Here is a 25,185-nt window from a genome sequence, read left to right on the forward strand (position 1 = left end):
ATGTCAGCTCCACATGCAGAAATCAGCCACTGCTAAATTGATAAATCAGGGAATCTTCTGGCTATGGGGTGAGCCAGACCAGGAATCGCAGCTCTGCCACTCATAAGCAGTGAGATTTGGGACAACGTAACTTTCCTGAGCCTCAGTTTCGTCTTTAAAACAGGGATAATATAAATACATGTTTCAGACTACTGTTGTAAGGATGAAGAGAGGCAGTCCATGTAAAGCTCTTTACTCAGTGCCTGACACACACAGTAAGTGCTCAAAGAATGAGAGCTACTATTATTACTACTACTTTCTACCAGGTATTGTCTAAGATGCTTAATTTTTTAAGTTATCAATTACTTTTCAAAAATATCTTGGCACTCAAACAAAATGGGTATGCAACCACATAGCTATAAGGATTTGTCATGTGTTTGTAATTCTTGATTGCCATCTATCTAAATCCTATATATAAGTAGCTGGTTTTTTGTTTGTTTTTGAGAAAGGGTATCGCTCTGCCACACAGGCTGGAACGCAGTGGCATGAAGACAGCTCAATGCAGCCTCAACCTCCTGGCTCAAGTGATTCTCCCACAACAGCCTCCCAAAATGCTAGGATTACAGGCGTGAGCCACTGCGCTCAGCCTTAAGTAGCTATTTTTACTTCAGACTTACTGGTGAAGAAAAAAAGAGGATCTTTGTGAAATTTCTACAAAGACTACCCAGCACTAATGAATAAAAAAATTAATTGTTGTATTTGTTACCCTAGTGTAACTACCACTACAATGAGAAGAATATGAGTCATGAATAGATTATAAACTCACATAACACAGATTATTTTCAGCAACAGCCACCAGCTTTTAAGAAAACATCTACCAAACAACAAGATCTTTTGAAGAAATAGCCATCGCAGCTGCCAGTTAACAATAAAAAGCTCACCAGACATGGGGCTAAGATAAGAGGAACAGAAAGTGTAGCATATAAAATCTACAGCAGACACCGAGTCTGTCTCCAGTACAGTAGTTCATCAGAGTGGAGAGAAAAAGGCCTAGAAACAGGAATAAAGGGAAGGGAGAAAATAAATATCCTATTCAGAGGCTGAAAAAAAGCACAGAGTTTATCTTGGGAAAGAAAACCCTGGTAATGTAACAGAGGGATTCAAGCACGCTATCATTTATTTGTATATACCAAGCAGCTATTCCAAAACCATTTCTCTCTTCACACCAAATTGTTATTCAACCAAAAAAGGGTACCAGGACATTGGAACCAAAGACAAACCAAAGATGAACCACACTCTATCACACTCTATAACCAACAGGGGAGTGTTACTGTAGTGAATGTTGTCTCCCTCCTTCAACAAGAATTATTATTAGTGGGTGGTCTATACTGTTTCCCCCTCCGGGCCAATTGTGCAAATTAACCAAGATCTATGTAAACACTTGTCATGATAATTCCTTCTACCTGGCATTTATACCCCAAATCTAACAATAACAGCACCTTTCAGCAAGAGTGATGGCTTGGTTTATGTTGACACTAGACAGCAATGGGTATCTTTTGATAATGGCTATAAAGCAATATAGAGAGTGATGTGGAAGACTCAAGAAGGTGACTCCTACCAGAAATACATTTGTCCCAGCAATCCCATTACTGGGTATATACCCAAAGGATTATAAATCACCCTCCCATAAAGGCACATGCACATGTATGTTTACTGCAACACTATTTACAGTAGCAAAGACTCGGAACCAACCCAAACGCCCATGAATGATAGACTGCATAAAGAAAATGCGGCACATATACACCATGGAATACTATGCAGCCATAAAAAGAACGAGTTCACGTCCTTTGCAGGGACGTGGATGAAGCTGGAAGCCATCATTCTCAGCAAACACACACAGGAAAAGAAAACCAAATATTGCATGTTCTCACTCATAAGTAGGAGTTGAACAATGAGAACACACGGACACAGGCAGGGGAACATCACACACTAGAGCCTGTTGGGCATTGGGGGGCAAGGGGAGGCAGAGCATTAGGACAAATTTTTAAAAAAGGTGACACTTAACCTAAGTCTAGCCAATTGAGAAGAAACCATCAGCGAAGAGGTGTGGGGCAGCAAGAGAAGCAATAGCCCAGTCAGTGGGAAGAGCATATGCAAGGACTGAGAAGTGGGAAAAAGCCCAAGTGGAGCCTGTGGGCAACACTAAAGGATTTGGATTTTCAGTGGGCTACAAGGCCTTGTGTGATCTGCCTGCCCAACTCACTCATAATCCTTCAGCATCTGACCTTTTCCACTGCACTCTCTCCACGATGGCCTCTCCAGCCACTCCACCCGCTGTTGTTCTTCAAAACACCAGGTCTTCTCCAACCAGAGACTTCAGATTTGCTGTTCCTTCTGTGTGAAAGCTCATCCACAATATGCACGTGACTGAAGCTCTCACATCCTACAAGTCGTGACTCCTTCTCATGACTTGTAGGTGAGAAAATCCCTTCTCACCCCATTTTAAATTGTGTTTCCCATACTTTGTCTTTTTCCAAAACACTCATTACCACCTGCCATATACTTTTAACTCATTGTTTTTGTTGCTTGTCTCCTCCACTAAAATAAACCTTTAGAGGGCAGTTCTGTTTGCTGCTGTTTTTCTGAAAATGAGAACAATACCTAGCACAAAGTAGATGCTCAATAAATACATGTTGTATGAATGAACAAAGGCAAGCAAATAGAAACCACTAAAAGGTTTTACCAGGGGAGAAACAATTCATTTTGATTCATTTGACTGTATAAGTACATTTCAAAATTCCACTTCCTCCATTTACCATTACCTAGAAACTTGGGGATTTCACATTAAGGAGGTGGCTACATGCCTAACTGGCCCTTAACTTTAGCTACCACCAATTCATTTCTACAATGCTACCATGGTGATCTTTCAAACACATCTACTCCCATCTCCTGCCCTCCACTACCTACCTGCCAAGGCTGCAACAGGTTTCAGGCTCCCACACAGTGATGCCCCAGCCTCACAAGCTGCTTCCACACTGGACTGGCTAACTCTCCAATTCTCCCCCTTCACCTCTTCCAGGAAGCCTTCCTCTCCTGACCTCTACTTCTTCACCCCAGTGCTCTGACAGGATTCCACCTCAAGTTGCTGAGATTTCTGATTTTCTGGGCACACACTCCCACCATCCAGGCCTTGCTAGGGAGTTTAGATTTTCTTCTAAGGGTGCTGGGAAGCCTCTGAAGCAGCAGTCCCCAATCTTCATGACACCAGAGACCATTTTCATGGAAGACAATTTTTCCACTGACCAGGGTTAGGTGGGGACCGGGGGAACCTCAGATCATCAGGCATTAAATTCTCAAAAGCAGCATGCAACCTAGATCCCATGCACGGAGACAGTTCACAACAGAGTTTGTGCTCCTATGAGAATCTAATGCCACTGATCTGACAGGAGGTTGAGCTCAGGCAGTAATGCTCAGCGCCCCATCCCCACTTACCTCCTGCTGTGTGGCCTGGTTCCTAACAAGCCATATGCCAGTACTGATCTACAGCCGAGGAGTTGGGGATCCCTACTATGAGGAACGATGCATAAATGTTTGTTTTAACTTGGCTGTATCCCCGTATCCTTGCCCGGATACTTAAAAAGGAAGACGAAACTCTTCCTCTTACTCTCAACAGATGATCTCCCAACTTCCCTCTTCCTTCACAGAAATGATGAGAATGAACTAAACATATTATTCCACAATTCTACATCCCTACCTGCAACTGAATCCACATGCTTTTCCTCTCATGAGAATGGGATAAAGTCTCTGATTCCATCCAAAACCAGCCTGTCCATGTGGACTCTGAGTTGCATCTCCTTTTTCCAACTCAAGGTACTATACTTGTGATTATCAATTTTTTTCACATGACCAATTATCCCTTACTCTTGGATCATTCCCAGTTGCAGACAAACATTCCCTAATACTATCCAAATAAAATAAAACAAACCTCATCATTCCCTTAGCTCCTTTACCCCGTGTCTTCATCCTGCTACTGCCTCATTTCTCCAATTGCCTTTCAAAGCAAAACCCTTTAAAAAGCTGTCCATACTTGCCCTCTCCATTTCTTCAGCTCGGACTATCACTTCCCTATACAATGAGGGATCTACCTCCCCAACTCTCCAGATTAAGGTCATTAATGAACTTCATACTATCAAAGCCAGAGATCGATTCTCTGGCCTGACTTTACTTCACAGCAGCATGTAACACAGACCATCACTCCTCACTTAAAGCATGTTCTTCTCTCCTCCCAGATTCACCACCACCATACTCATCTGGTTTCCCTACTGCCTCACTGGAGAGTCCTCCCCACCCACTCACCACCTCACTGTGAAGGGACCCAAGGCTCAGCCCTTGGCCCTAATGGATTCTTTATTGACACTCCTATCTTAGGAAACAAACCTAGGTCCCACAACTTTCCATGTCCTCTGTATGTTGAGGATATAGACTGACCCAGTCTCCACCCCAGGCTGCTCCACCATGCTCCAGATTGTGTATTCAATTGCTGACACCACAGCTGCACATGAATGCCCACTAAGTACATCAAACAGTGTAGCCAAAATCAGAGCTGCTGACCCTGAGTCTCCCACATTCTCCAGCATTCCTCAGCTCATTAAGTGGTACCATTGAGTTGCTCAAGCCGCAAATCCCAATTCGTATCTTTCTCCCTCACCCACATCCAATTTTTCATCAAATCATGTAAACTCCACCTCCAAGCATATCCTGAACACGATAACCTCTCTGCATTACCACTGCCATTAGCAAAGTCTAAGTCACTATCACCTCTAACCTGGCCAGCCAGTCCCTCCACATATTTGCCAATGACCTTAACACGAATTCGATAACTCCCCTGCTGAAGCTACCCCTAACCACCAACCATCCTCCCAAGTTTCATTACACTTAAATACAAATTCCTTTCCTTGGCCTCTGCTATCTAACCTTGTCAGCATTATTTCCCTACATTCTTCCCCCTTCCCTTCTCAGAGTGCCCCTTCCACAAGATCTGATGGCTGCTTCTTTCTTTTTTACGTTCTGAGACAGGGTCTTGCTCTGTTGCCCAGGCTGGAGTCCAGTATGTACAATCACAGCTCACTGAAGCCTCGACCTGCTGGGCACAAGTGATCCTCCCACCTCAGCCTCCTAAGTAGCTGGGACTACAGGTCACCATACCCAGCTAATTTTTTTGTAGAGATAGGGTCTCACTATGTTGCCAGGCTGGTCTCGAACTCCTGAGCTCAAGTGATCCTCCCGCCTCAGCCTCCCAAAATGCTGGGATTACAGGTGTGAGCCACCATGCCCGACCTGTGGCTGATTCTTTCTCAGCATTCTGGTCTCAGCTCAAATGTTAAATGCTTAGAAAAGTCTTCCTTGATCATGTTAGTTAGAATCCCCCAACCCCAACTCATTAGCCTACTTCGACTTCACAGCATTCAATAGTCCTTGGAAATATTTGTGTATTTACTGTCTCATTTCCCTAGAGGGCAGGGGCTCCATCTGATTTGTGTCACTCTATCCCTAACACCCATGAGAAAACCTGGCACTTAAATATCTGCTGACCAAGTGCCTGACTTGGGAGTTAGGACTGTGCTTTCTCACCTTCTGTGCAGTTGTATCCTCAGACTCTATCTACACTAGGATGAGTCCCAGAGAACATGAAACTTGCCAACCTGGTCAAAAAGTGAAATGACCAGGTTGTCAAGTTTCAGTTTTGCTTACCAGTAAGTGCCCAAAGTGGTTACATGGGTGTCCTTGATCGAGTGTGATTTGCCCTAAGTCCAAATCCTGTAACTGAAAATACAAAATTGGCCCAGACTGGGATTACACAGAATGATGGCTTCTGTGTTCCATACTTCTATTATTAGTAAAATCTTTACAGTGAGCATGTATTAACTTCTATAATGATAATTTTTTCCATTAAAACCAGTCTTTCTACATAGTTTCCAAAAAGAACAAGGTAATTTAAATGAAGAACTGCTAAGTTAAAGTGGAAATTTCCAAGAATTGAAAAGGCAATTTTCTAAATTCCCTCTACAGGCAGAAAACCCCCATGACTATCACCACACATTAAAAAAATCATGTAAGTAGTATCCTCATTTATCTTTCTGATCCACTTCCCACCTTCATGATGACTTTATTCTGCTGCCTGTAATTTACCGTTTTTGCCCAGAAAAAAGGGGGTTTGAAAAACATTACAAGCAGCAGCATAAAGCAGCACAAACTACAGGTTTCCACAAGATGAGCAAGTACAACTCTGCACAAGCAGGAAAAAGTAAATACCCACATTGTGCTCCTCTCTGCAAGTCAAGGAGGTGGGTAAAGGAGGAACTAAGAAATGTCACCTCCCACTTCCCATTTTTGCTAGTCCAAGAAGGCATGAAACTGGGGTTTGGGTGTGATGGCTCATGCCTGTAATTCCAACACTCTGGGGGGTTGAGGTGGAAGGATTTCTTGAGCTCCGGAGTTTGAGACCAGCCTGGGCAACATGGTGAAACCTCGTCTCTACGAACAAAATACAAAAATTAGCCGGGCATGGTAGTGTGCCCCTGTGGCCCCAGCTACTCAGGAGGCTGAGATGGGAGGATTGCTGGAGACCAGGAAGTGAAGTCAAGGCTGCAGTGAGCCGTGGATCATGCCACTGCACTGTAGCCTGGGTGATACAGCAAGACTCTGTCTCAAAAGAATAAAAAAGAAAAAAGAAAAAAAGAAAAAAACTGTGGTTCATTTGCTACACTCTGTCATCCTGAGCATGCCAGAGTTTCCTCTCACTACCTACACCTTGCCTGCTAAAGAAAAACTGGCATCTCACTTTCTGCTGCTCCTTCGACAGTCCTGGCTGATGACTTGATTAGAGAGGCATGCCTGTGACATTGTGCTTTCATTACTGATAACCTGCATTATATCATTCAATTCTCCCAACCCCTATTAGTTACTACTATTATTCTCATTTCATACCTGAGTCAAGCGAGGTTCAGCAAAGCTATGTAGTTTCCTTCAAATTGCTTACCTACTAGAGCTTAGATTTGAGCCCAGGCTTAATTCTAGAACTGGAGTTCCCAGAATTGCCTCTGTGTAAAGCTGACTTCTGCAAACTTGCCATATGGAACCCCTTTTCTGCATAACACCAACTAAGAGCACACAGAAACAGGGTTCCCTGGAACACACTCTTGGAAAAAATGATTTAAAGCTATGGTACTCAAACACCGAAATAGATACTCTTCTCTGAGAAGACCGTAATGAAATGAAAAAAATAATGACACTGTAATATGTCTTTCCTAAAGTGAAACTTTTTCATAATTAACGGACTGTCCTTTATTTCAAAACAATGTTCTCATACCTTTTTGAGGTAAGTACATATAAATTGCCAGCAACCGTATGTCTAGAGTCCCCAAATTATTTCTGAAACTTTCTTGTTTGAAATATAAAGCCTGGGGACCACTGGTTAAAAGCATTACCTTTTTTTCTGTTGCAGGACTGGAGTTCAGGATTATGGAAAACATCTGTATAACCTGGGAGGGAAATAGTTTCTGTTTTAACATTGTGAATCTAACTGATAATGAACTAGTGCTTTCTTTTTCCTTGCCATACGCTTACATATAAGAGAAAAAAACATTTCATGCTAGCGGGTCTTTAATACAAAGAAGAACAAGAACACTTAATCTAGTTTTACGTTATGAGTGGCTGAAATGCAAAAATCGTTCTCCTTCTTCTGCTCATTTATTATAATCCCTGCTGTACAAGATGAATATAAGTGTAACCCTCTGCCTTTTTCTCAAAAGTACAGTAACTCCAACTGCTAAGTCTACTAACAGGCTTCTTTTCTCCTTAGAATTTCAATCAAAAAAAATACTTTAATAATCAGAGGGGCACATTTATTAGAAATACTGCCACAAAAACTTTGAACATCAATGTGATTAAAAGCAATCTTGCACTGAAATGGTATTTAAATAGTAAAATTTCACTTCTCCCTTTCTAAAGGATTTTTTTTTTAATGGCACAAATCCCAGATGATTGTGTTTGCTATCTGCTGCAACCTTAGCTTTCATTTAATCTTTTTTTAAAAAGCCAATTACTTCTAATGCAAACTGCAGATACTTCCCCTCCCCCTCAAAGAAAAAAAATTATGAAAGAACAACTAAATACAACACACTGACTGTTGTAAGGCACAGCAAGGAAAAGGCTCTGATATTTTCACTTAAAAAAATGGTTTTTGGTAAAGGTCAGTATTTCCAGAGAAGGATAAGAAAAACAAAGGTTAGGGTGACCTGCTCAAGCTCATGAAAAGCCATGTACCTTCTGGAAAGGGCTCGGAACAGCAGACTGGTTAAGCATGTGAGCTGTGGAGTAGTTAGACAGATCTGGGTTACAGGGCCTCTTACATGTTTTGTGATCTTAGCCAGCTACCTCACTTTTCTGAGTCGTAGTTTCCTCATCTGTAAAATGGAGATAATGGTGATACCTAGATCATAGGATTGTGATTCATAAATACCTCATATTTCCCTCCTGAGATTAGAGTTTACAAGAACCAAGCACAACTGTAAATTGGATACAGCTTGGGAACCCCATCCTACTGTGCACATGGAAACATGTGCATGGTCTCCATGAACCGTGAAACGTAAGGGTTCAGAAATTCAGCATGGATTGTGCCAGGTGTTACTTTCCAGTAAGCACAAAACTGTAAAGATACGGGCCTAAAGAACACTGTCTGCCTTCTTAATCAAAATGCAGATTTGTTTCCCAGTGAATTTTTCCTATAATTCCTAAGACCTATAACAAGGCTTCAGCTTCTCTAAACCAGCTCAGGGGCAGCAATTCTGGAGAATTTGAATGGAAATTCCATGAAAGTTCTGGACTCTTTCTTCTGAATATTTACGTACCATGAGGGGCTTAATAGAACTCAGGCAACATTCTCATGGTCCATGGCTCTTGAAAGCTGAAGCAGTAACAGTTCTATTCGTGCTCTGTATGTGAACTGCTCCCAATCAGGTGTATGCCATAAAAAAGTGACAGTGAATGATAAAAGTGGACAAAGACAGCAACCTTCTTATGTGAAACCATTTATTCTCTCCATTATTTCCTTCTAACTCAACATGTTTCTTTACTATTGAATGAACTCTTGGTTTAAGACTAACGGATTTTATTATTTTGAAGATTCTCCCCTTCAAAATAGACAGTTCAAGAATAATAAGATCACATTCTGCAATTCTGCAGACTGGGTTTCCTTTTATCAACCAAGGAACTCAGAATAGTGGTCAGCAAACTTTTCCTGTAAAGAACCAAACAGTAAATGTTTTGGGCTTGGTGGGTCATATGGTCTTTGCTGTGTGTAGTCAACTCTGCTGTTCACTGTATGCAGCAAGCAGCCACAGACAAGTAAATGAACGCCCGTGGCTACATTTCAATAAATTTAGTTATGGACACTGACAGTGAAGTCTCATATAATTTTCACACGTCATGAAATCTTTTGAGTTTTTACTTCAACCAACGCAATGCAAAAACCAGGCAGGCAAGATTTGGCCCACGCGCCGCAATTGGGGAAAAGTCCCTGCTACAGGAGGGTCTTTATGGGTCTCTGGGGGCTCCTGCAACTATGGGTTAATGAAGAGCTTACAGGTAAGGAGTCATGTGCAGGAGCTGTCAGCAAGGACGCTGCCCACCGTCACAGCAATGCTGACTCTCATCTATGGAGGTGTTTCTTAAGTGTGGGTGATCTGCAACCAAATCATCTGACTGCACCTTACATGCAAGCACCAGGTGATGCTGAGGCAGGGCACTTGGATTTTACCGATTCCTATCTGAGGCTTGGTTTATATCTCCACGTAAGAGATAACCACACTGCAAGTACTGCCATCTGCAGAACCTTTACACACCCACAGAGAGGATCAGAAATGGTAGCCTGACTTGCCTCAAAAAAAGGTGCAGAACACAAAAAGCCTCCATTTTGCAGGAAGTAAGCTGAAGTCCATGTGAGCAGAAAAACAAAACCAGAAGAAATGGTATGCTTCAAAATAATTCACTATGGGGAGTAGGGCAGAGGTGAAGCAAGATTGGGTCATGACTCATTTGTTGAAACTGTGTGATGGATACAAGAAGGATCATTAAAATATTTTCTCTACTTTGTATGTTTCAAATTGTCCATAAGAAACAGTTGAGGAGAAAAGCAGACAAAAGAAACCCTAGAGAAAAATAGAAATGCTCTCTATTTCAGGGAGAGGAAATTATACCTCCAATGTGCCTTTAACAGTAAAATACTTCACAAACACCTATTTGTTTTCCATTAATTAACCATGAACCATTTTTTTCCCCTAGGAAAGAAAAAAGGTGGTACTGTGTTGACTCAGTCTGTGTTTACTGAGGCTATCCAACTCCCTAGCAAGCTTGTTTTGGGTTTTTTTTTTTTGAACTCTAGTTGTCTATAGGTGCTAACCACACAGTTTTCCATCTTGCCCCAGGCTCAATCACAGTCAGGTTAATTATTGAGAAGGAAATCACCCATCATCAAGTATAGACACCACACTGGGTTGCCATTCTACTTCTTTGCCTAAATATCAGAGATAAGAGAGGTGATGTCCTGTCTGCACCCTTCCTGGAAAGTGTAAATGGAGCATTATATTAAGGACAGAGAAACAAAAAGTGCTGAAAGCTTCTGGCCTCCCCCGGAGCCATACAGCAACACCCCCTAAACACACAAGCACACGGAATACTATCTTTTTTGGAGTCACAATACAATGAAAAATTGGTCATTTGAACCACACACTAGAGTGACTCAATTCAATCTTCCTAGTAACTCTACTCATTCACTTTTGGGGCAAATATTTACAAGCACAATGGTGTGCAAGAGCTGAATATGCCTTCATCAACAACACCCCTGCCCTCAGGGAACTTACTCTCTAAACAATGAGCCATCACACAATGCAGTTTCAAATGCTGACACTTAAGAGTGCAGAAAGAAAAAGTAGAGTACTTCGATACCATACAACAATTAGCCTTAGAGAAGTTATGGACGGCTTCCCAAAGATGTCATTTTTTCCAATTCCATTACTGACTCCTACAATGACACCATACAGGTTTTAAAATCTGCTGTGAAACTAAGGTATTTAAAGTTTTTATTTTTTAAGGGTCTCTAAATTTTCAGGCACTAATATAGAAACCCTAATCAGTTATTAGTACCAATTAATTCAATCTAAACACAATTTTGTTAAGTTTCACAAATCCAAAATTTGTGGAAGTCCAGAATTTCACAAATCACCTTGGGGAAAAAAACAGTAATTTGTCTTTTGAGTTTAATCATTTCAAAAACGTCAACCAGGCGCAGTGGCTCATACCTGTCATCCCAACACTTTGGGAGGCTGAGGTGGGTGGATCACCTCAGGTCAGGAGTTCAAGACCAGCCTGGCCAACATGGTGAAACCCCGTCTCTACTAAAAAGACAAAAATTAGCCAGGCATGGTGGCAGGTGCTGCCTGTAATCCCAGCTACTTGGGAGGCTGAGGTAGGAGAATCGCTTGAATCCTGGAGGTGGAAGTTGCAGTGAGCCGAGATCGTGCCCATGACATTGCACTCCAACCCGGGTGACACAGCGAGACTCCGTCTCAACAACAACAATAAAAAGTCAAAATGTATTACCAATTTCTTCCCACCAAAATTAATCATGCTAACAACTAATACTACAAATTATAGAACAAGAATAAGGCAATACAAATACAAGAATGCAAACGAAACTAGGTTGACCTCTGAACGATAACCAAATTTTGTCTTAATATTTGCCTACTTGTGCTAAATGGCAGAAGAGGGATGATATACTACCTAAACCATAAATAATTTCCCTCCATCTAAATCAAGAGTTCCAACTTTCTGCCACAATATTAACCCTTGGGTAGTCTTGCCTTGGGTAGGTTTCCTACCAAAACCACAAATAATTTCCCTCTATCTAAATCAAGAGTTCCAACCTTCTGCCACAGCATTAACCCTTGGGTAGTCTTGCCTGATAGGAGTTGGTCAAAGTAAGTTACAAGAAGAAGTGAAAAGAAAAAACAGGCAGAGCACCTGGCTTAGCAGTTTTGAATTTTAGGGGTGGGGACGTGTAAATGATCCTTTTGAGAATCCAAGAGAAGCTGTGAACACCTACCCTAGAAAACTGACACATTATTTTGCATACAGTTTCAGCGGAACTACAATCCCCTGAAGCCTTTTCAAAGGTCAAAGATTTAAAAACCCCATACCTAGAAATATAGAACTAATAAGTCAGGCCTAAGGTTAATCAGCAGTCAGAAGAGTTAAAAGGAATTAGTGTGTACTGAGTCATTCACATGTTATCTAATTTAATTTCAACTCCTACAATAACCTTGGGAAGTTGGTATTATTATCTTCCAAAGAGGGAAAGTATATTCAGAAAGATGAAACAACTAATGCAAGGTTAAGCAGCTTTCTCTCACACCCAGGCTTTATAACCCCTAGGTCCAAAATTGCAAATTGGAGAATTCAAGTCAAGTGCATATTCCTAGAGATCTTTCAAGATGAGGAGTTTCTGGTGAGGGTGGTGGCTCATGCCTGTAATCCCAGCTCTTTGGGGAGGCCGAGGCGGGAGGATCACCTGAGGTCAGGAGCTCGAGAACAGACAGAGGAATCAGTATGGATTTAACTTCAAAAAATCTTTTCTTAGTAGCAGATAATTTTATCCAGACAATGAATAATGGTCTAGTAAGTTTTGATAATATTAAATGTATTTTCATTTCTGAAGCAGCCTATAACGGTCTGTTACGAGAACATAAAGGTCCACTGAGTGAGTGCCGGACATCCTCAAACTTGGATTTTAAAATATCCCCAGAAAATCCACAAAGTCACAAACAAATGAAGAACTGACTGAATTTAAAACTTCAGTCTCGACTCAGGCATAAGTTCCAAGTGGCCTGGTAGCTACAGTATCCTCTAAATGGTTACAGCAGCTTTAAAAGGGGGAGGAGGGGAACCCTTAAAAAAACACTAATAAGTGCTGGGCGCGGTGACTCACACCTGTAATCCCAGCACTTTGGGAGGCCGAGGCAGGCGGATCACGAGATCAGGAGATCAAGACCATCCTGGTCAACACGGTGAAACCCCGTCTCTACTAAAACACAAAAAATTAGCTGGGCATGGTGGCCTGCTGCCTGTAGTCCCAGCTACTAGGGAGGCTGAAGCAGGAGAATCGCTTGCACCCAGGAGGTGGAGGTTGCACGGAGCCAAGATCACACCACTACACTCCAGCCTGGCGACAGAGCGAGACTCCTTCTCAAAAAAACAAAACAAAACAAAACAAAAACACTAACAAGATTCATGTCCCTTTTGTGCCTCAAAGCAGGTAGTTTAAGGTCTTAAATCTTCATGGAAAACATGCTGATAAATGTATCCCAACAGAAAATAATACATATAGCAAAAATTAGATACAGTCCCCTTAATTTGGTTGGATCCCTGTCCAGCTCAAGGCACCCAGTGTAACATTAATACACTTAACTCATCCTTTACAGCAGAATTATTGATAATTAGAATCTTGTTTTCACACAGATTTAGAAAGCTTTTATGGGATATGTATCCACACCCAGAGAATGAAAACTAAGAACAAGAGTGGGTCAGGTCCTCTAAAGCCCTACTCCAACTACTTCCTATGAGTTGCCACCTAGTGATTTTAACTTTTTAAGCCCAGGCAGGCTGCCAATTCAGCACTAAAACCGGACTAGCAACTGATTTTTCCTATTGCAACATCATCAACAAGTCTTGTGCTTTCCCTTGCTTTCCTTTACCCTCAAACAGCCATTCTCATTTTAAAAATCAACTAATTTGTTCTGTAATCTGTTCCAATTGGAAGCTCTCATCGGGCTTTCACTGGTCTTACTCTTCCTCCCAGTGCCAAGAGACCAAGAAGTGGCCAATTCAAAAAAACTGAAACAGAGTTAAGTGAAGAAAAAGCAGGTGTGAAAAACAAGAAGGAAATGTGAAGACAGTAACAATGGGCAAACTTTGGACTTAAAAATGCTCCAGTTGCCAAAGTTCTACCTATTCTTGGGCCACAGACAAAAATTCTGCCGAAATAAACGGCTATAAGCGAGAAATAAAACTGCATTCGGGGACTATAAACTCAGTATTCCGGGTCCAAATCTCAAAGCCTCGTCCTAAGTCACTGAAAGAATGACTTGAAACTGAACCCAAAGTTCACTTAACTTCAGAAGTCCTTTCTGACCACAGCGTGCCCAGGCCTAATGCAGGTATTAGACAGCAAAAGCTGACTATTGACAGAAAAAGAAAATCTCAAGAAAAAGTCTGACAGTTTCCAGATACCTGGCCTGACTTTCATTTGGAGACATACCTTTAGCTACAGCTATTTATTTCCCTAGTGTATCTTTTTAACAAACAGTTTAAAACTAACAAATAATTAGACCCTGATTTCACTAGCTACGGGCAGTAAAGGCTTGTTTTACCAAATAAAATTCTGGCTTGCTTTCCCCCCGATCTTGGCAGCTCGCAAAAAAATGTGACCGAATTGCACTCCGGGTTATGATGATCTTTTTGTAGCATCCTCAACTTGTGCCTTAAATCCTACAGAAATAAGACTGCATAGGTAAAGCAGCATCTTTAAGTTCAAAATTTGTTTCGACTGCCAACAGAAAATGTCCCCAAAGCATTCGTGGAAAGGTTTCAAAGCTGAGAATTCCTTCCTATACTCGTGTTTCTCCATAAGGAGATCAGAAATGCAGAGATCCAGGTTAAACTTCCCGCCGGTTCCCAGCACTCATCACCAATAATGCTGCTCCTGCCTGGCCACAGAAGGATTCCGGATGCTCCTTATTACAGGAGGCACCCAAACCAAACTTTCCAAGCGCTCTGCCCCCTCCCTCCCACCTCTCCTCAGGCAGCATCTTCGTAGGCACGGGGGAGTGGGGGAGTCGGGGAGTCGGGGAGTCGGTATGGTGGGCTGAAGTTCCCGGCCCCAGTGAAGTGTCAAGGAAACTTCCCAGGGGTTTGTACAAACTCCATCAGGGGGGCTGGACTCACCTTCCCGACAGAGCCCCATGACTTCTCGGTTTTTCCCAAACTCCTTGAAACTTTCGTCCAATTCTGTCCCTAGGAGATACACACACACAGGAGGAGGGGAGAGGCAGGTCAGTGGCCGGGAGTGTGACGCACGCTCACGCACGCACGGGGTAGGTGTGGGCACCTCTGCGTTCCGCAACCCAGCAAACGATAGCATCTCTGCCCCTCGAGGGGGCGGGTCACAGGACGGGGGCAGGGGGGAGGGGAGGAGAGAGGAGGGGATCGCGAGGGGGTGAAGCGGGGTAGGAGGGCGTGGACACTCACCGTCCTTTCCAGGAAGTTTGGAAGCCTCAACCCACAGATTCCACGACTGTCCCAGCATCACTTCAGGACTGGGTAGAGGCCTGCGCTCCCCGACCGTCGCCATTGCGGCCGCCGAGGTGGAGGCGGCGCCGGGCCCGCCGTCCTCCGGCCGTGGGCGCCGTGGCGGCGGCGGTGGCGGCTGCTGCTGCCGCTGGGGCTGCGGAGGCTGCTGCTGCTGCTGCCGGGCGGCCGCGGCCGCTGCTCCGCCCGCCGCCGCCGCACGGCGCGGCTCCCCCCTGACGTCATCTGCGGCCCGCTCCGACATTCTTTCCGCTCCTACAATGTAACAAAAAAAAAGGGGGAAAGAGTCGCGCGGGGGCCGCTTTTTAAGGAGGCGCCGGGGAGTTCCGGCGGCGTGCGCGGCCCGTGGACCGGGTGGGGCACGCTGACAGCGGCCCCCTGGCCGCCCAGCCCCCCAAGCCCGCCTCCTGGAGGCCACCCCCCGCCCCGGGCGCAAAGTCCACGGCGCGGGCTAGCTTTCGCTTTCGACTCTCGCGGCTGCCCGAGGGAGGGGACGGGCAGCAGGCGGCCCGCCACCGCGGCGCTGAGTCCCCTGCTTGCCTCTGCCCAGGGACCTGCCGCGGAGGCCAGCGCCGGAGCGGCCCCGCTCCAGCGCCGCGCCCCACCACGACAGCCCGCGTGGGGAAGCCCGAGCCGCACCCCAGGACCTCCAGTTGCCCACCCTTCGGCCGCTCGCATCCCCGGGCCCGGCCCGGCTGCCCCGCTCCTTCCTTCCGTCCGCGCGTCCGTCCGAGCGGCGGCGCCCGGCCGGCTCCCTTAAGCGGAGGCGCCTCCCGCCGCCTCCTCCCACTTGCGGGTCCCTCCCTCTCAGCTCGCTCCGGCGAAGTTTGCACGTCAAGCCCCCGGACTGGAGCCAGGGCGAAGTCGGAAATGCAGCCACCTATGGAGGAGCCGGCCGGCCGGCCCCAGGGCAGCGCAGGAGAGGCTGGTGCAGGGGGCACTTTGCCCTCAGCTTGCAGGCTGCCGCGCAGTTGTCAAAAGCATGAATGGGAAGCCGCCGCAGAGCGGACGCCGGGCATGCAGGGGACCTTGGGCTGGCGGGGAAGTGCCGCCCAGGTGTCTGCCCAGGTGTCAGGACGAAGCACCGTGTGCACGCCACGCCACCCACATGTGTGCCCCCGACCCGCAATTGGAAGTCACATTGTGCGCCCGGGGAACTTGAATTCGTCCAGCAAAGAGAGACCATGAGATCAGTATGCGAGGGAATGGAGGAGAGTGAAACAAACCGAGAGGAGCTTTAACCCGTGTACGTATTTTAGAAGCACCACCCCAAGTTTCTGGGTTTCCACTGCTCCTGGAAGTGATTCATTCACCCCAAAAATAAAAATCTGATTCATTTTTAACTTGAGTTGTTAGTCCTTCTCTCTTTATGGTTGTCTTGTCTTGGACAGGGCGAGACCCCAGGGAGTAGGAGAATATAAGGAATTCCTACAAAACATGTTTAGAAAATACTGTTTTCGGTCAAATTTTGTTCACTAAATTAAGCATTGGCCTACAAAACTTAGCATCCCTCCCCAACACACACAATATTTGCTTAGCGACAGGCTACAGATGGCAAAATAAAAGGCTACTTAATGACCTAAAGCATTCAAAATACTTGAAACAGTAGCAGACCACACCAAACACTTTCAGTAAGTGTTGATATTACTATTTTCTCAAATTGATGTGAACATTTGAAGCCTGAGACAAAATGATTCTGATCAGCATGTTTCACACTGCAGTAATATCAACTCCTGTAATGTGTGTCAGAGATGCTTGCTCCCAAGTGCTTTCTCTGACTAGATGGGGAGGAAGTGTAATTATCCTTTTTTTTTTTTTTTTTTTTTTTTACCTCAAACATCTGGTGTGACAGAGGTGGCCAACTTCTTTGTTGGTCCAACTTGCAGAAACACAGAAAAGTTTACATAAGCATAAAAATTAATAAAGAAATGTTACTGCAACCCAAACATAAGGTGGGACTGGTAAAGAGGGTTTGGGGTTCAAAATTTAAAAGCACACACACACACATAGACACACACACATACACATATACATACACACACTTTTATTTTAGAAAGATTTAGAAATAAGTCTGTAAAATTTTTTCGTGCATTGCATGCAAACAAGTCCAAAAAGTGCAACCATGGTTACTTCCTGTCCTTATCAAAATAACCAAAATAGTAGAAATGATTGGAAAGATTTAATTTTAAAAATCATTTCTAAAGCTTTAACTTCCTCCATAAGACTATCAATGAGAAAAATGCACAGGAGTAAAACATATAATTCCCTTGACAGGAATATAGTTCCCTACTAACTTTTAACATAGCTTAGATGACCCCTGTGCAGATTTTCAATTTTTCATTCACGCCAAATCACTGCAAATCTGAATAATTACATGAAAACACCCACAATCTCTGTTTTCCTAAAGTACACAATTTATTAATTACTTGGAATTTTGAAATTCTACACTTAAGAAAAACGAAAATTTGGATTTTAACGGCATTTGAAGCTACCATTGAAAAGAAAAGCTTGCAGCCACCAAGCCACATAGATAAAAAAGGGCGCTTGCTTGTTAAGTACAGCTCTTCAGATCCCTGAAAGTACAAAGTGAGAACAAAAATAAGGAGAATGGCAAACATGAAGTATGGTCCTACTTCCTCAAGACATTGCTTGATTTTCCCCTTTTGGATGTGAAACAACTTCAAGATTCACTAATATGACTTCTAGCCAATGGGGATCAATACAGCAACTTAAGAGTACTTCAACTTCGTTTCCAATTCCTGCTTGATACCTCTTTCTTTCTTCAAAGTTTTTGATTGGTTTAATAAAACACAACCAGGCTTAAAATGAAAAATATTAAGTATCCTCTTGGCGTTATGATCGTTACTAAGCGAAATTATTACGAATAGCAGCTACCAATTATTGAGTTCCTCAATACTCAAAACTAATAGCAGCTATCAATCATTGAGGAATCTCATCAATAAGCACTATAAATAAATGTCTTATATCAAACTGAGCAATTCAGCTAAATCCTTTAGGAAACTTATTATCAAACTGAAGAGGATGTGCAGAAAAGAGATTGACAGGCATTTCCTGGTATTTCTCCAACCAATTCTCTTTTGCTGCAGACAATGCATTTTATCCACTCTTTCTTCACCCATAAAAAAGTCCTAACTCCTAGAAATGTTCTGATATCCACGGTTGTTAGAGGTTTCCTTAAAGTTGGAATGAGTCACCAAAAAAAGTCAAAACAGCAAGCTGAGGCAGTGCATCTGATATTTGAATTTTGGCAACTTTTAAAAGCATTCCTTATGCAAAGCACACTGTTTATAAACAAGAGTACAACAGAAACCCAATACTTAGCTGTATTATCTACAGGCCCACAGTAAAGAACTTGATGACCTCTTACCTAGATAATCTTCCCTTTCCATACCACCAAATTATAACAAGAACATAAATATATATAAATTTTTTGTGTGTTTGTGTGTGTGGAGATGACAAGGTCTCACAATGTTGCCCAGGCTGGTCTCAAACTCCTGAGCTCAAGCAGTCCAAAAGTGTTGAGATTACAGGCATGAGCCACCACACCAGGGCAATACAATTTATATTCACTTAATGCTATTTTAATATAGTATTATGCCTGTATAATATCAATCAGAGATTCTGCCAGTACATTTCTGATGATGCCTTGTAACTCTGAGGAACTTCACTGTCTGCAAACTGAAGTAATATTCATTTTATATGGCTTGAGTAATGAGTATTCAATGTATCCAACAATTCCTGATTGCCTGCTACAGACCAGGCACTCTACTGGGCACCAGGGTGAAGATAAGATAGTAATTTCACTGAGTATGTGAGAAAAGTAGGAAGTAGGGGAAACAATTCATCAAAACACTCTTGTGGAAAAAAACTGTCACCGCCAACTAGATTGTATATGGCTTAAGAACTGGGCTGTCAGAGGTGAAGTACTGCAAATTCTGTGCATTTCATCCCTTCCAAGGACGTATTTAAAATGTGGTCTTATCTCATCACCCAAATTTAGGGATGTTCTCAGTAGATGCCAAGGGTAACAAGTCTCTCTTTACAAAAAGGATTCTTTGCACTCATAAAATGTTTTGTTCAAAGGCCAAAGGTATCACAATGTACAAAAACAAAACAAAACAAAAAGTTGACCTTTCCAACATCAAATCCAGTTTAATGTAAAAAGGCAAAAACTACCCAAAACATTTCTAAGATACAAGATCCCACACAACCGTTTTTACTTGGAAAAAACCACCAGTCCCAATACAACATTTTAATAAACTTGAAAAGCAGTAAGTACAGTATACTTATCTGTGTAAATTACAGGGTTGGTAACAGAGATTCTCCATTATCAACCCCAAAGGACTGAAGTCATTTGAGCAGCAAGAAACTCAGATCCACTGAATTAGGAATGTGTTGGCTTTGGTTTCTTTATATCCTCCTAAAATTGGCTGAGCCTTTGTTCAAATCCTCTCTCACTCCTCTGACTACATCTTTCCCTTTCCTTCTTTCTTCTCCAGAAAGAGCCAGGGCTGTATTCTGCACAAGAGGCATGCCTTTCCTTAACTATGCTCCCTCTAGTGAAATACCTTATAGCTTGTCATGAATATCAGTATTCCAGTAGAGGGAGAAGAGTGGGAAGAGTAAATTGAATTCATCAGCTCAGTGGTTGGAATTGATAGCAATCAAGTGCAAAATTAGGAATAATAAGGACAGTTGCAACAGTGAGGACTTAAAGACATAAATAGCTTTTTAAAAACTTAACCTGTACACATACTCATTCTACAGTAAAATGTATCATTTGCTAAACATCTCAAAGCCTTGAATTTTTGGACTGTTTTCTTAATCATATGTTTGCATGTACATATGAACTCTCCCAAAGAAACATTCACCAGTAATAGTAAATTGCTTGAAAAGAGAAGAAAATTTCAAAATACACATATAAAAGGTAATAATTATAACATAAAAGGTAATTAATAATGCCCAATGTTTGTAGGGATTTAAAACTGGATTGTAGTTTTATGACAAACTTGATTTGAAATGTTGATTTAAAGTCTTTAGGCTGAGGAGTTTTTTAAAAATGGAAAGTTTTAAGTTATAGAAAAGGAATGGAGGCCAGGTGTGATGGGCTGACGCCTGTAATCCCAGCACTTTGCGGGGCCAAGGCTCAGGAGTTCAAGACCAGTCTGGGCAACACAGTGAGGCATCGTCTCTACTACAAAAAAAAACAAAAAAACAAAAAAACAAAAAAACAGCCAGGCATGCAGGCATGTGCCTATAGTCCCGGCTACTTGGGAGGCTGACGGGGAGGACTGCTTAAGTTTGAGAGATAGAGGCTGCAGTGAACTGAGATCGTACCACTGTACTGGCCAGCCTGGATGACAGAGCAAGACCCCATTTCAAAAAAAAAAAGAAGACAAGGAATGGAAAAGCTGGACAAATATTCAGCTATAAAAGGAAATTGACTGTATAGAGTTCTAGTGTACTGCCTCAGCTACCATAAAATGCAGGTTAAACACACTATTAAACATAATTTCCCATGTACCTTTGCACTGACAATGCTGTAAATATCACCATTTTTTTTGGGCTCAGCCATTAAGAGCATGGGTTCTAGGGCCTATCTGCCCAGGCTGAATCCCACTTCCACCACTACGAGCTGTATAACTCTGGGGAAATCACTTAGCCTCTATGTGCATGTTTCTACATCTATAAAATGAGTAAAACAAGAGTAACTACTTTATGAGAAACATTAAGAAATTAACAGTGCAAAAGCACACTGTGTCAGCTATTATTATTAGCACCATGCTTGTCACACAGTAAGCCCTAATTCTAATCTATGTATGCTATACTATCAGACCAATGTTGCTGAAGTATGGCTGTAGCCCCTACCATTTTTAGGAGCTCTCCACTGACTGATAAAATAAATAAAAACTTCTCTCCTAGCATTCCAGGTCCTCTACAGTCTGCCCCTGCCTCAGCTCCACCACTTCTACAGGGTTCAATTGCCTCCTGCATGTAGTCTATGGTCCAACCCAAATGACAAATTCAGAACTTCAAACATGCCCCTACCCCAACTCCATCCAACTCCCAGCTCCCAAGTCTTTGCTCATATAGGTCACTCCATCTATAATAGTTTCCCTCCCTTGGCTGAAATCCTGCTGTTCACTCAAAGTTCTTCCACAAATTCCATTTCTTTAACAAACTCTTTCCTGAACCCTCTCACTAAGCACACGGGAACTCATCCCCACCTCTGTATCACAGGACTTCATGGATTCAGAGTTAAGAGTATATGCTCTGAAATCAAGGTGACAATGAGACATACATTTAGTCTCCCAGCGATCAACAATTTGCATTCCCAACATAAGGGTGTTATTTAGAACCTGGAACCCACTTTCCCACAAACCATAAGATGAGTTGTAACCATGTCTCCAAAGTGGTCAGCAAAATGCCTTTGGGGTGAACCCAAGGACTAACAATGCAGGTGTGTTAGTATAAGAGGGAAAGAATAACACAAATGTTTCTTCCTCCTTTCCTCAGCCAAGGTCCAGCTCTAAGCAAAGCCATAGATCCAGTAAACATGGCACCCTTGACTTTCCCCCATTCTCTCTTTGCACCGTGGTCCAGGAGCCTATCTGGGTTTGTACTGCTTCTCAACAGACTGTTCCACAAAAACTTGCACTCCCTTTCCACCTCCAAAGTAAAGCTCTCCTATTCTTGGTAGGGTTTTCTTTGGTAGAGTTTTCTTGGTAGAGTTTTTCCTGCAGATTTAACTATTTTTCACTAAGGTGTGTGAATGACTATGAATGAATACAGTTATCTGTCCTCCTCTCCTCCCAAGTACACACATAAAGAAATATGAAGAGTAAGACCTTATCCCAAATTACTTCTAGGTGTACTGGTCCATAAACCTTTCTTCCTAGAAACACAATTACTAACTACACTCTTATGGTCATTCTGATTTTAAACGACATCATCTATGGCTCAAGGCAAATATTTATTTTCACCAATTTAATCTTTTATTTTAACCAGTATTCTCTTTTGATCAACATAAAATTTTCAAGACCTTGAGGCCTTGATCCTCTGTCCACTTCCTACTATGCCCCCACGTCTACATCAAGGTGTTCTAAGTGAAGGAATTTCAGGAATGGAAAAGGGGAACCAAAACAAAATTGCTCCTGGTGAGAAATCTGCCTTTCCTGCCTTCCAGAGCTTGCTCCATCTCTTTGGAAAACAGGTATTTTCAAAAAGCATGAGGATTTTTCCAAATGGTTTCTGGGGCAGTGGCAGCAGAGCAGCAATCACAAGCGGGTGATTAGTGGGCTGGAATCTAACTTATCAGGTATTTCTTTTTAAAAACAGAGCCAAGGCCAGGCACAGTGGCTCACACCTGTAATCCTAGCACTTTGGGAGGCTGAGGCAGGCGGATCCCAAGGCCAGGAGATCAAGACCATCCTGGCCAACATGGTGAAACTACATGTCTACTACAAATACAATAATTAGCTGGGTGTGGTGGCACGTGCCTGTAATCCCAGCTACTCAGGAGGCTGAGGCAAGAGAATCACCTGAACCAGGGAGTCAGAGGTTGCAGTGAGCCCAGATTGCGCTACTGCACTCCAGTCTGGCAACAGAGTGAGACTCCATCTAAATGAAAACACAGCCAAATGGGTAAATTGAATGTCATCAGAATTAAACTTCTGTGTTTCTTTTTTTTTTTTTTTTTTTTTTTTTTTGAGACGGAGTTTCGCTCTGTCGCCCAGGCTGGAGTGCAGTGGCCGGATCTCAGCTCACTACAAGCTCCGCCTCCCGGGTTCACGCCATTCTCCTGCCTCAGCCTCCCGAGTAGCTGGGACTACAGGCGCCTGCCACCTCGCCCGGCTAGTTTTTTTTTTTGTACTTTTTTTTAGTAGAGACGGGGTTTCACCATATTAACCAGGATGGTCTCGATCTCCTGACCTCGTGATCCGCCCGTCTCGGCCTCCCAAAGTGCTGGGATTACAGGCTTGAGCCACCGCGCCCGGCCCCAACTTCTGTGTTTCAAAGGATACCATCAAGAAAATGAAAACCCACAGAACCTACATATTTTTACAAATCATATATCTGATTAAGGGACTTGAACTAGAATGTAGAAAGAACTCTTTCAGCTCGGTAAATTAACAACAAAAACAACAAAATAAGTTCAATATTAGTCATTAGGGAAATGCAAATCTAAATCAGAGATACCACCTCTCACCCACTAGGATGGCTGTAATAAACAACAACAACAACAACAGAACAGAAAATGAAGAGTGTTAGCAAGGATATGAAAAAACTGGAATTCTCATACATTGCTAGCAGGAATGTAAAATAGTGTAGCCATTCTGGAAAACAGTGGTAGTTACTCAAAAGCTTAAACACAGAATTAGCATATGATCCAGCAATTCCACTTCTAGATATACACTCAAAAGAACTGAAAGCAGAGACTCAAAGAGATACTTGTGCACTAATATTCATTAGCAGCATTATTCCTAAAAGCCACAAGGTAGAAACAACGCACATGTACATCAACAAATGAATAAACAAATAGTGGTATATCTATACAAAGAATATTATTGCCAGGTGCGGTGGCTCATGCCTGCAATCCCAGCACTTTGGGAGGCCAAGCCGGGCAGATCATGAGGTCAGGAGTTTAAGACCAGCCTGGCCAACATAGTGAAACCCATCTCTAGTAAAAACACAAAAAAATTAGCCGGGCATGGTGGCGCACGCCTGTAGTCCCAGCTACTTGGGAGGCTGAGGCAGGAGAATCGCTTGAACCCGGGAGGCGGAGCTTGTGGTGAGCCAAGATTGTGCCACTGCACTCCAGCCTGGGCAATAGAGTGAGACTCCATCTCAAAAAAACAAACAAAAAAAAACATTATTCAACCATAAAATGAAGCACTGATACATGCTCCAACATGAATGAATCTTGAAAACATTATGCTAAATGAAAGAAGACAGACAACTAGGTCACAAATTATTTGATTTCATTTAGGTGAATTATCCAGAATAGGCAAATCCATAGAGACAGAGAGAAGATTAGTGGTTTCCAGGGGCTGAGGGAAGAGAAGATGGAGGGTGACTGCTTAGGAATGGGATGGGGTCTCCTTTGTGGGTGCTAAAAATGTTTTTGACCTAGATAGAAGAAACAGTTATACAATCAATATTGTGAATACACTAAGAACCATTAAATGTACAGTTTAAAGGGGTAAATTTATGGCATTTGAATTACATATCAATAAAGCTATTTTTTAAGCCAACATTAAAACTTGGAAAATTTCACAAAAAATTCCAGATTGACTTTTCTTGAAAAAATCCTAAGTAAAATCTGACACCACCAGCCACAGTATTCCTCATGGGAACATGAGTTGGAGATGAAGCTGGTCCTGGAACCCATCTCTGCCACTACCTAACTCTGGACGTTGGCAGGACAACTTTTTCATCTGTACCTCAGTTAGCTCCTCTGCAAAAGGAAGATAACAATAATATCTACCTCATGAGCTTATGAAGAGTCAATAAATTAACATGTTCAGAATAGTGCCTGGCACATATTAAGTGCTCAGTGTGTGTTAGCTACTTTCACATTTTATAACAATTCATCCTCTAATAGAGGTATGTAACCGTTACTTTTCAACTTTTTGTTTTTACAAATAAAATAGCATATACTGTAATGGTCCAAAAAAAAAGAAGTGCAAGACAACCAAGATAAACATTTTTTAAAGAAACATGCAAAAAATACTATGAATCATATGTGCCTATTTTTGTGAAAAA

The 25,185-nt window shown here is 42.7% G+C and overlaps 1 protein-coding gene across 2 annotated transcripts in view; it reads right to left on the bottom strand.

Moving 5' to 3' along the window:
- ATXN7 (ataxin 7) overlaps positions 1–25,185 on the bottom strand; it is a 106,660-nt gene that overhangs the window by 76,865 nt on the left and 4,610 nt on the right. Inside the window, exons 2-3 of one of the 2 annotated variants that reach the window (XM_025375024.1) lie at positions 15,340–15,654; positions 15,037–15,105 (exon numbers count right to left, since the gene is read on the bottom strand). In XM_025375024.1, the coding sequence (XP_025230809.1) occupies positions 15,037–15,105; positions 15,340–15,643 (373 nt within the window). In that variant the 5' untranslated portion in view covers positions 15,644–15,654. Of the gene's footprint in view, positions 1–15,036; positions 15,106–15,339; positions 15,655–25,185 lie in introns of those variants that run through there. The other variant, XM_025375025.1, reaches the window with a different exon arrangement.

The sequence above is a fragment of the Theropithecus gelada genome, chromosome 2, assembly GCF_003255815.1.
Source record: "Theropithecus gelada isolate Dixy chromosome 2, Tgel_1.0, whole genome shotgun sequence".
Lineage (NCBI taxonomy): Eukaryota > Metazoa > Chordata > Mammalia > Primates > Cercopithecidae > Theropithecus > Theropithecus gelada.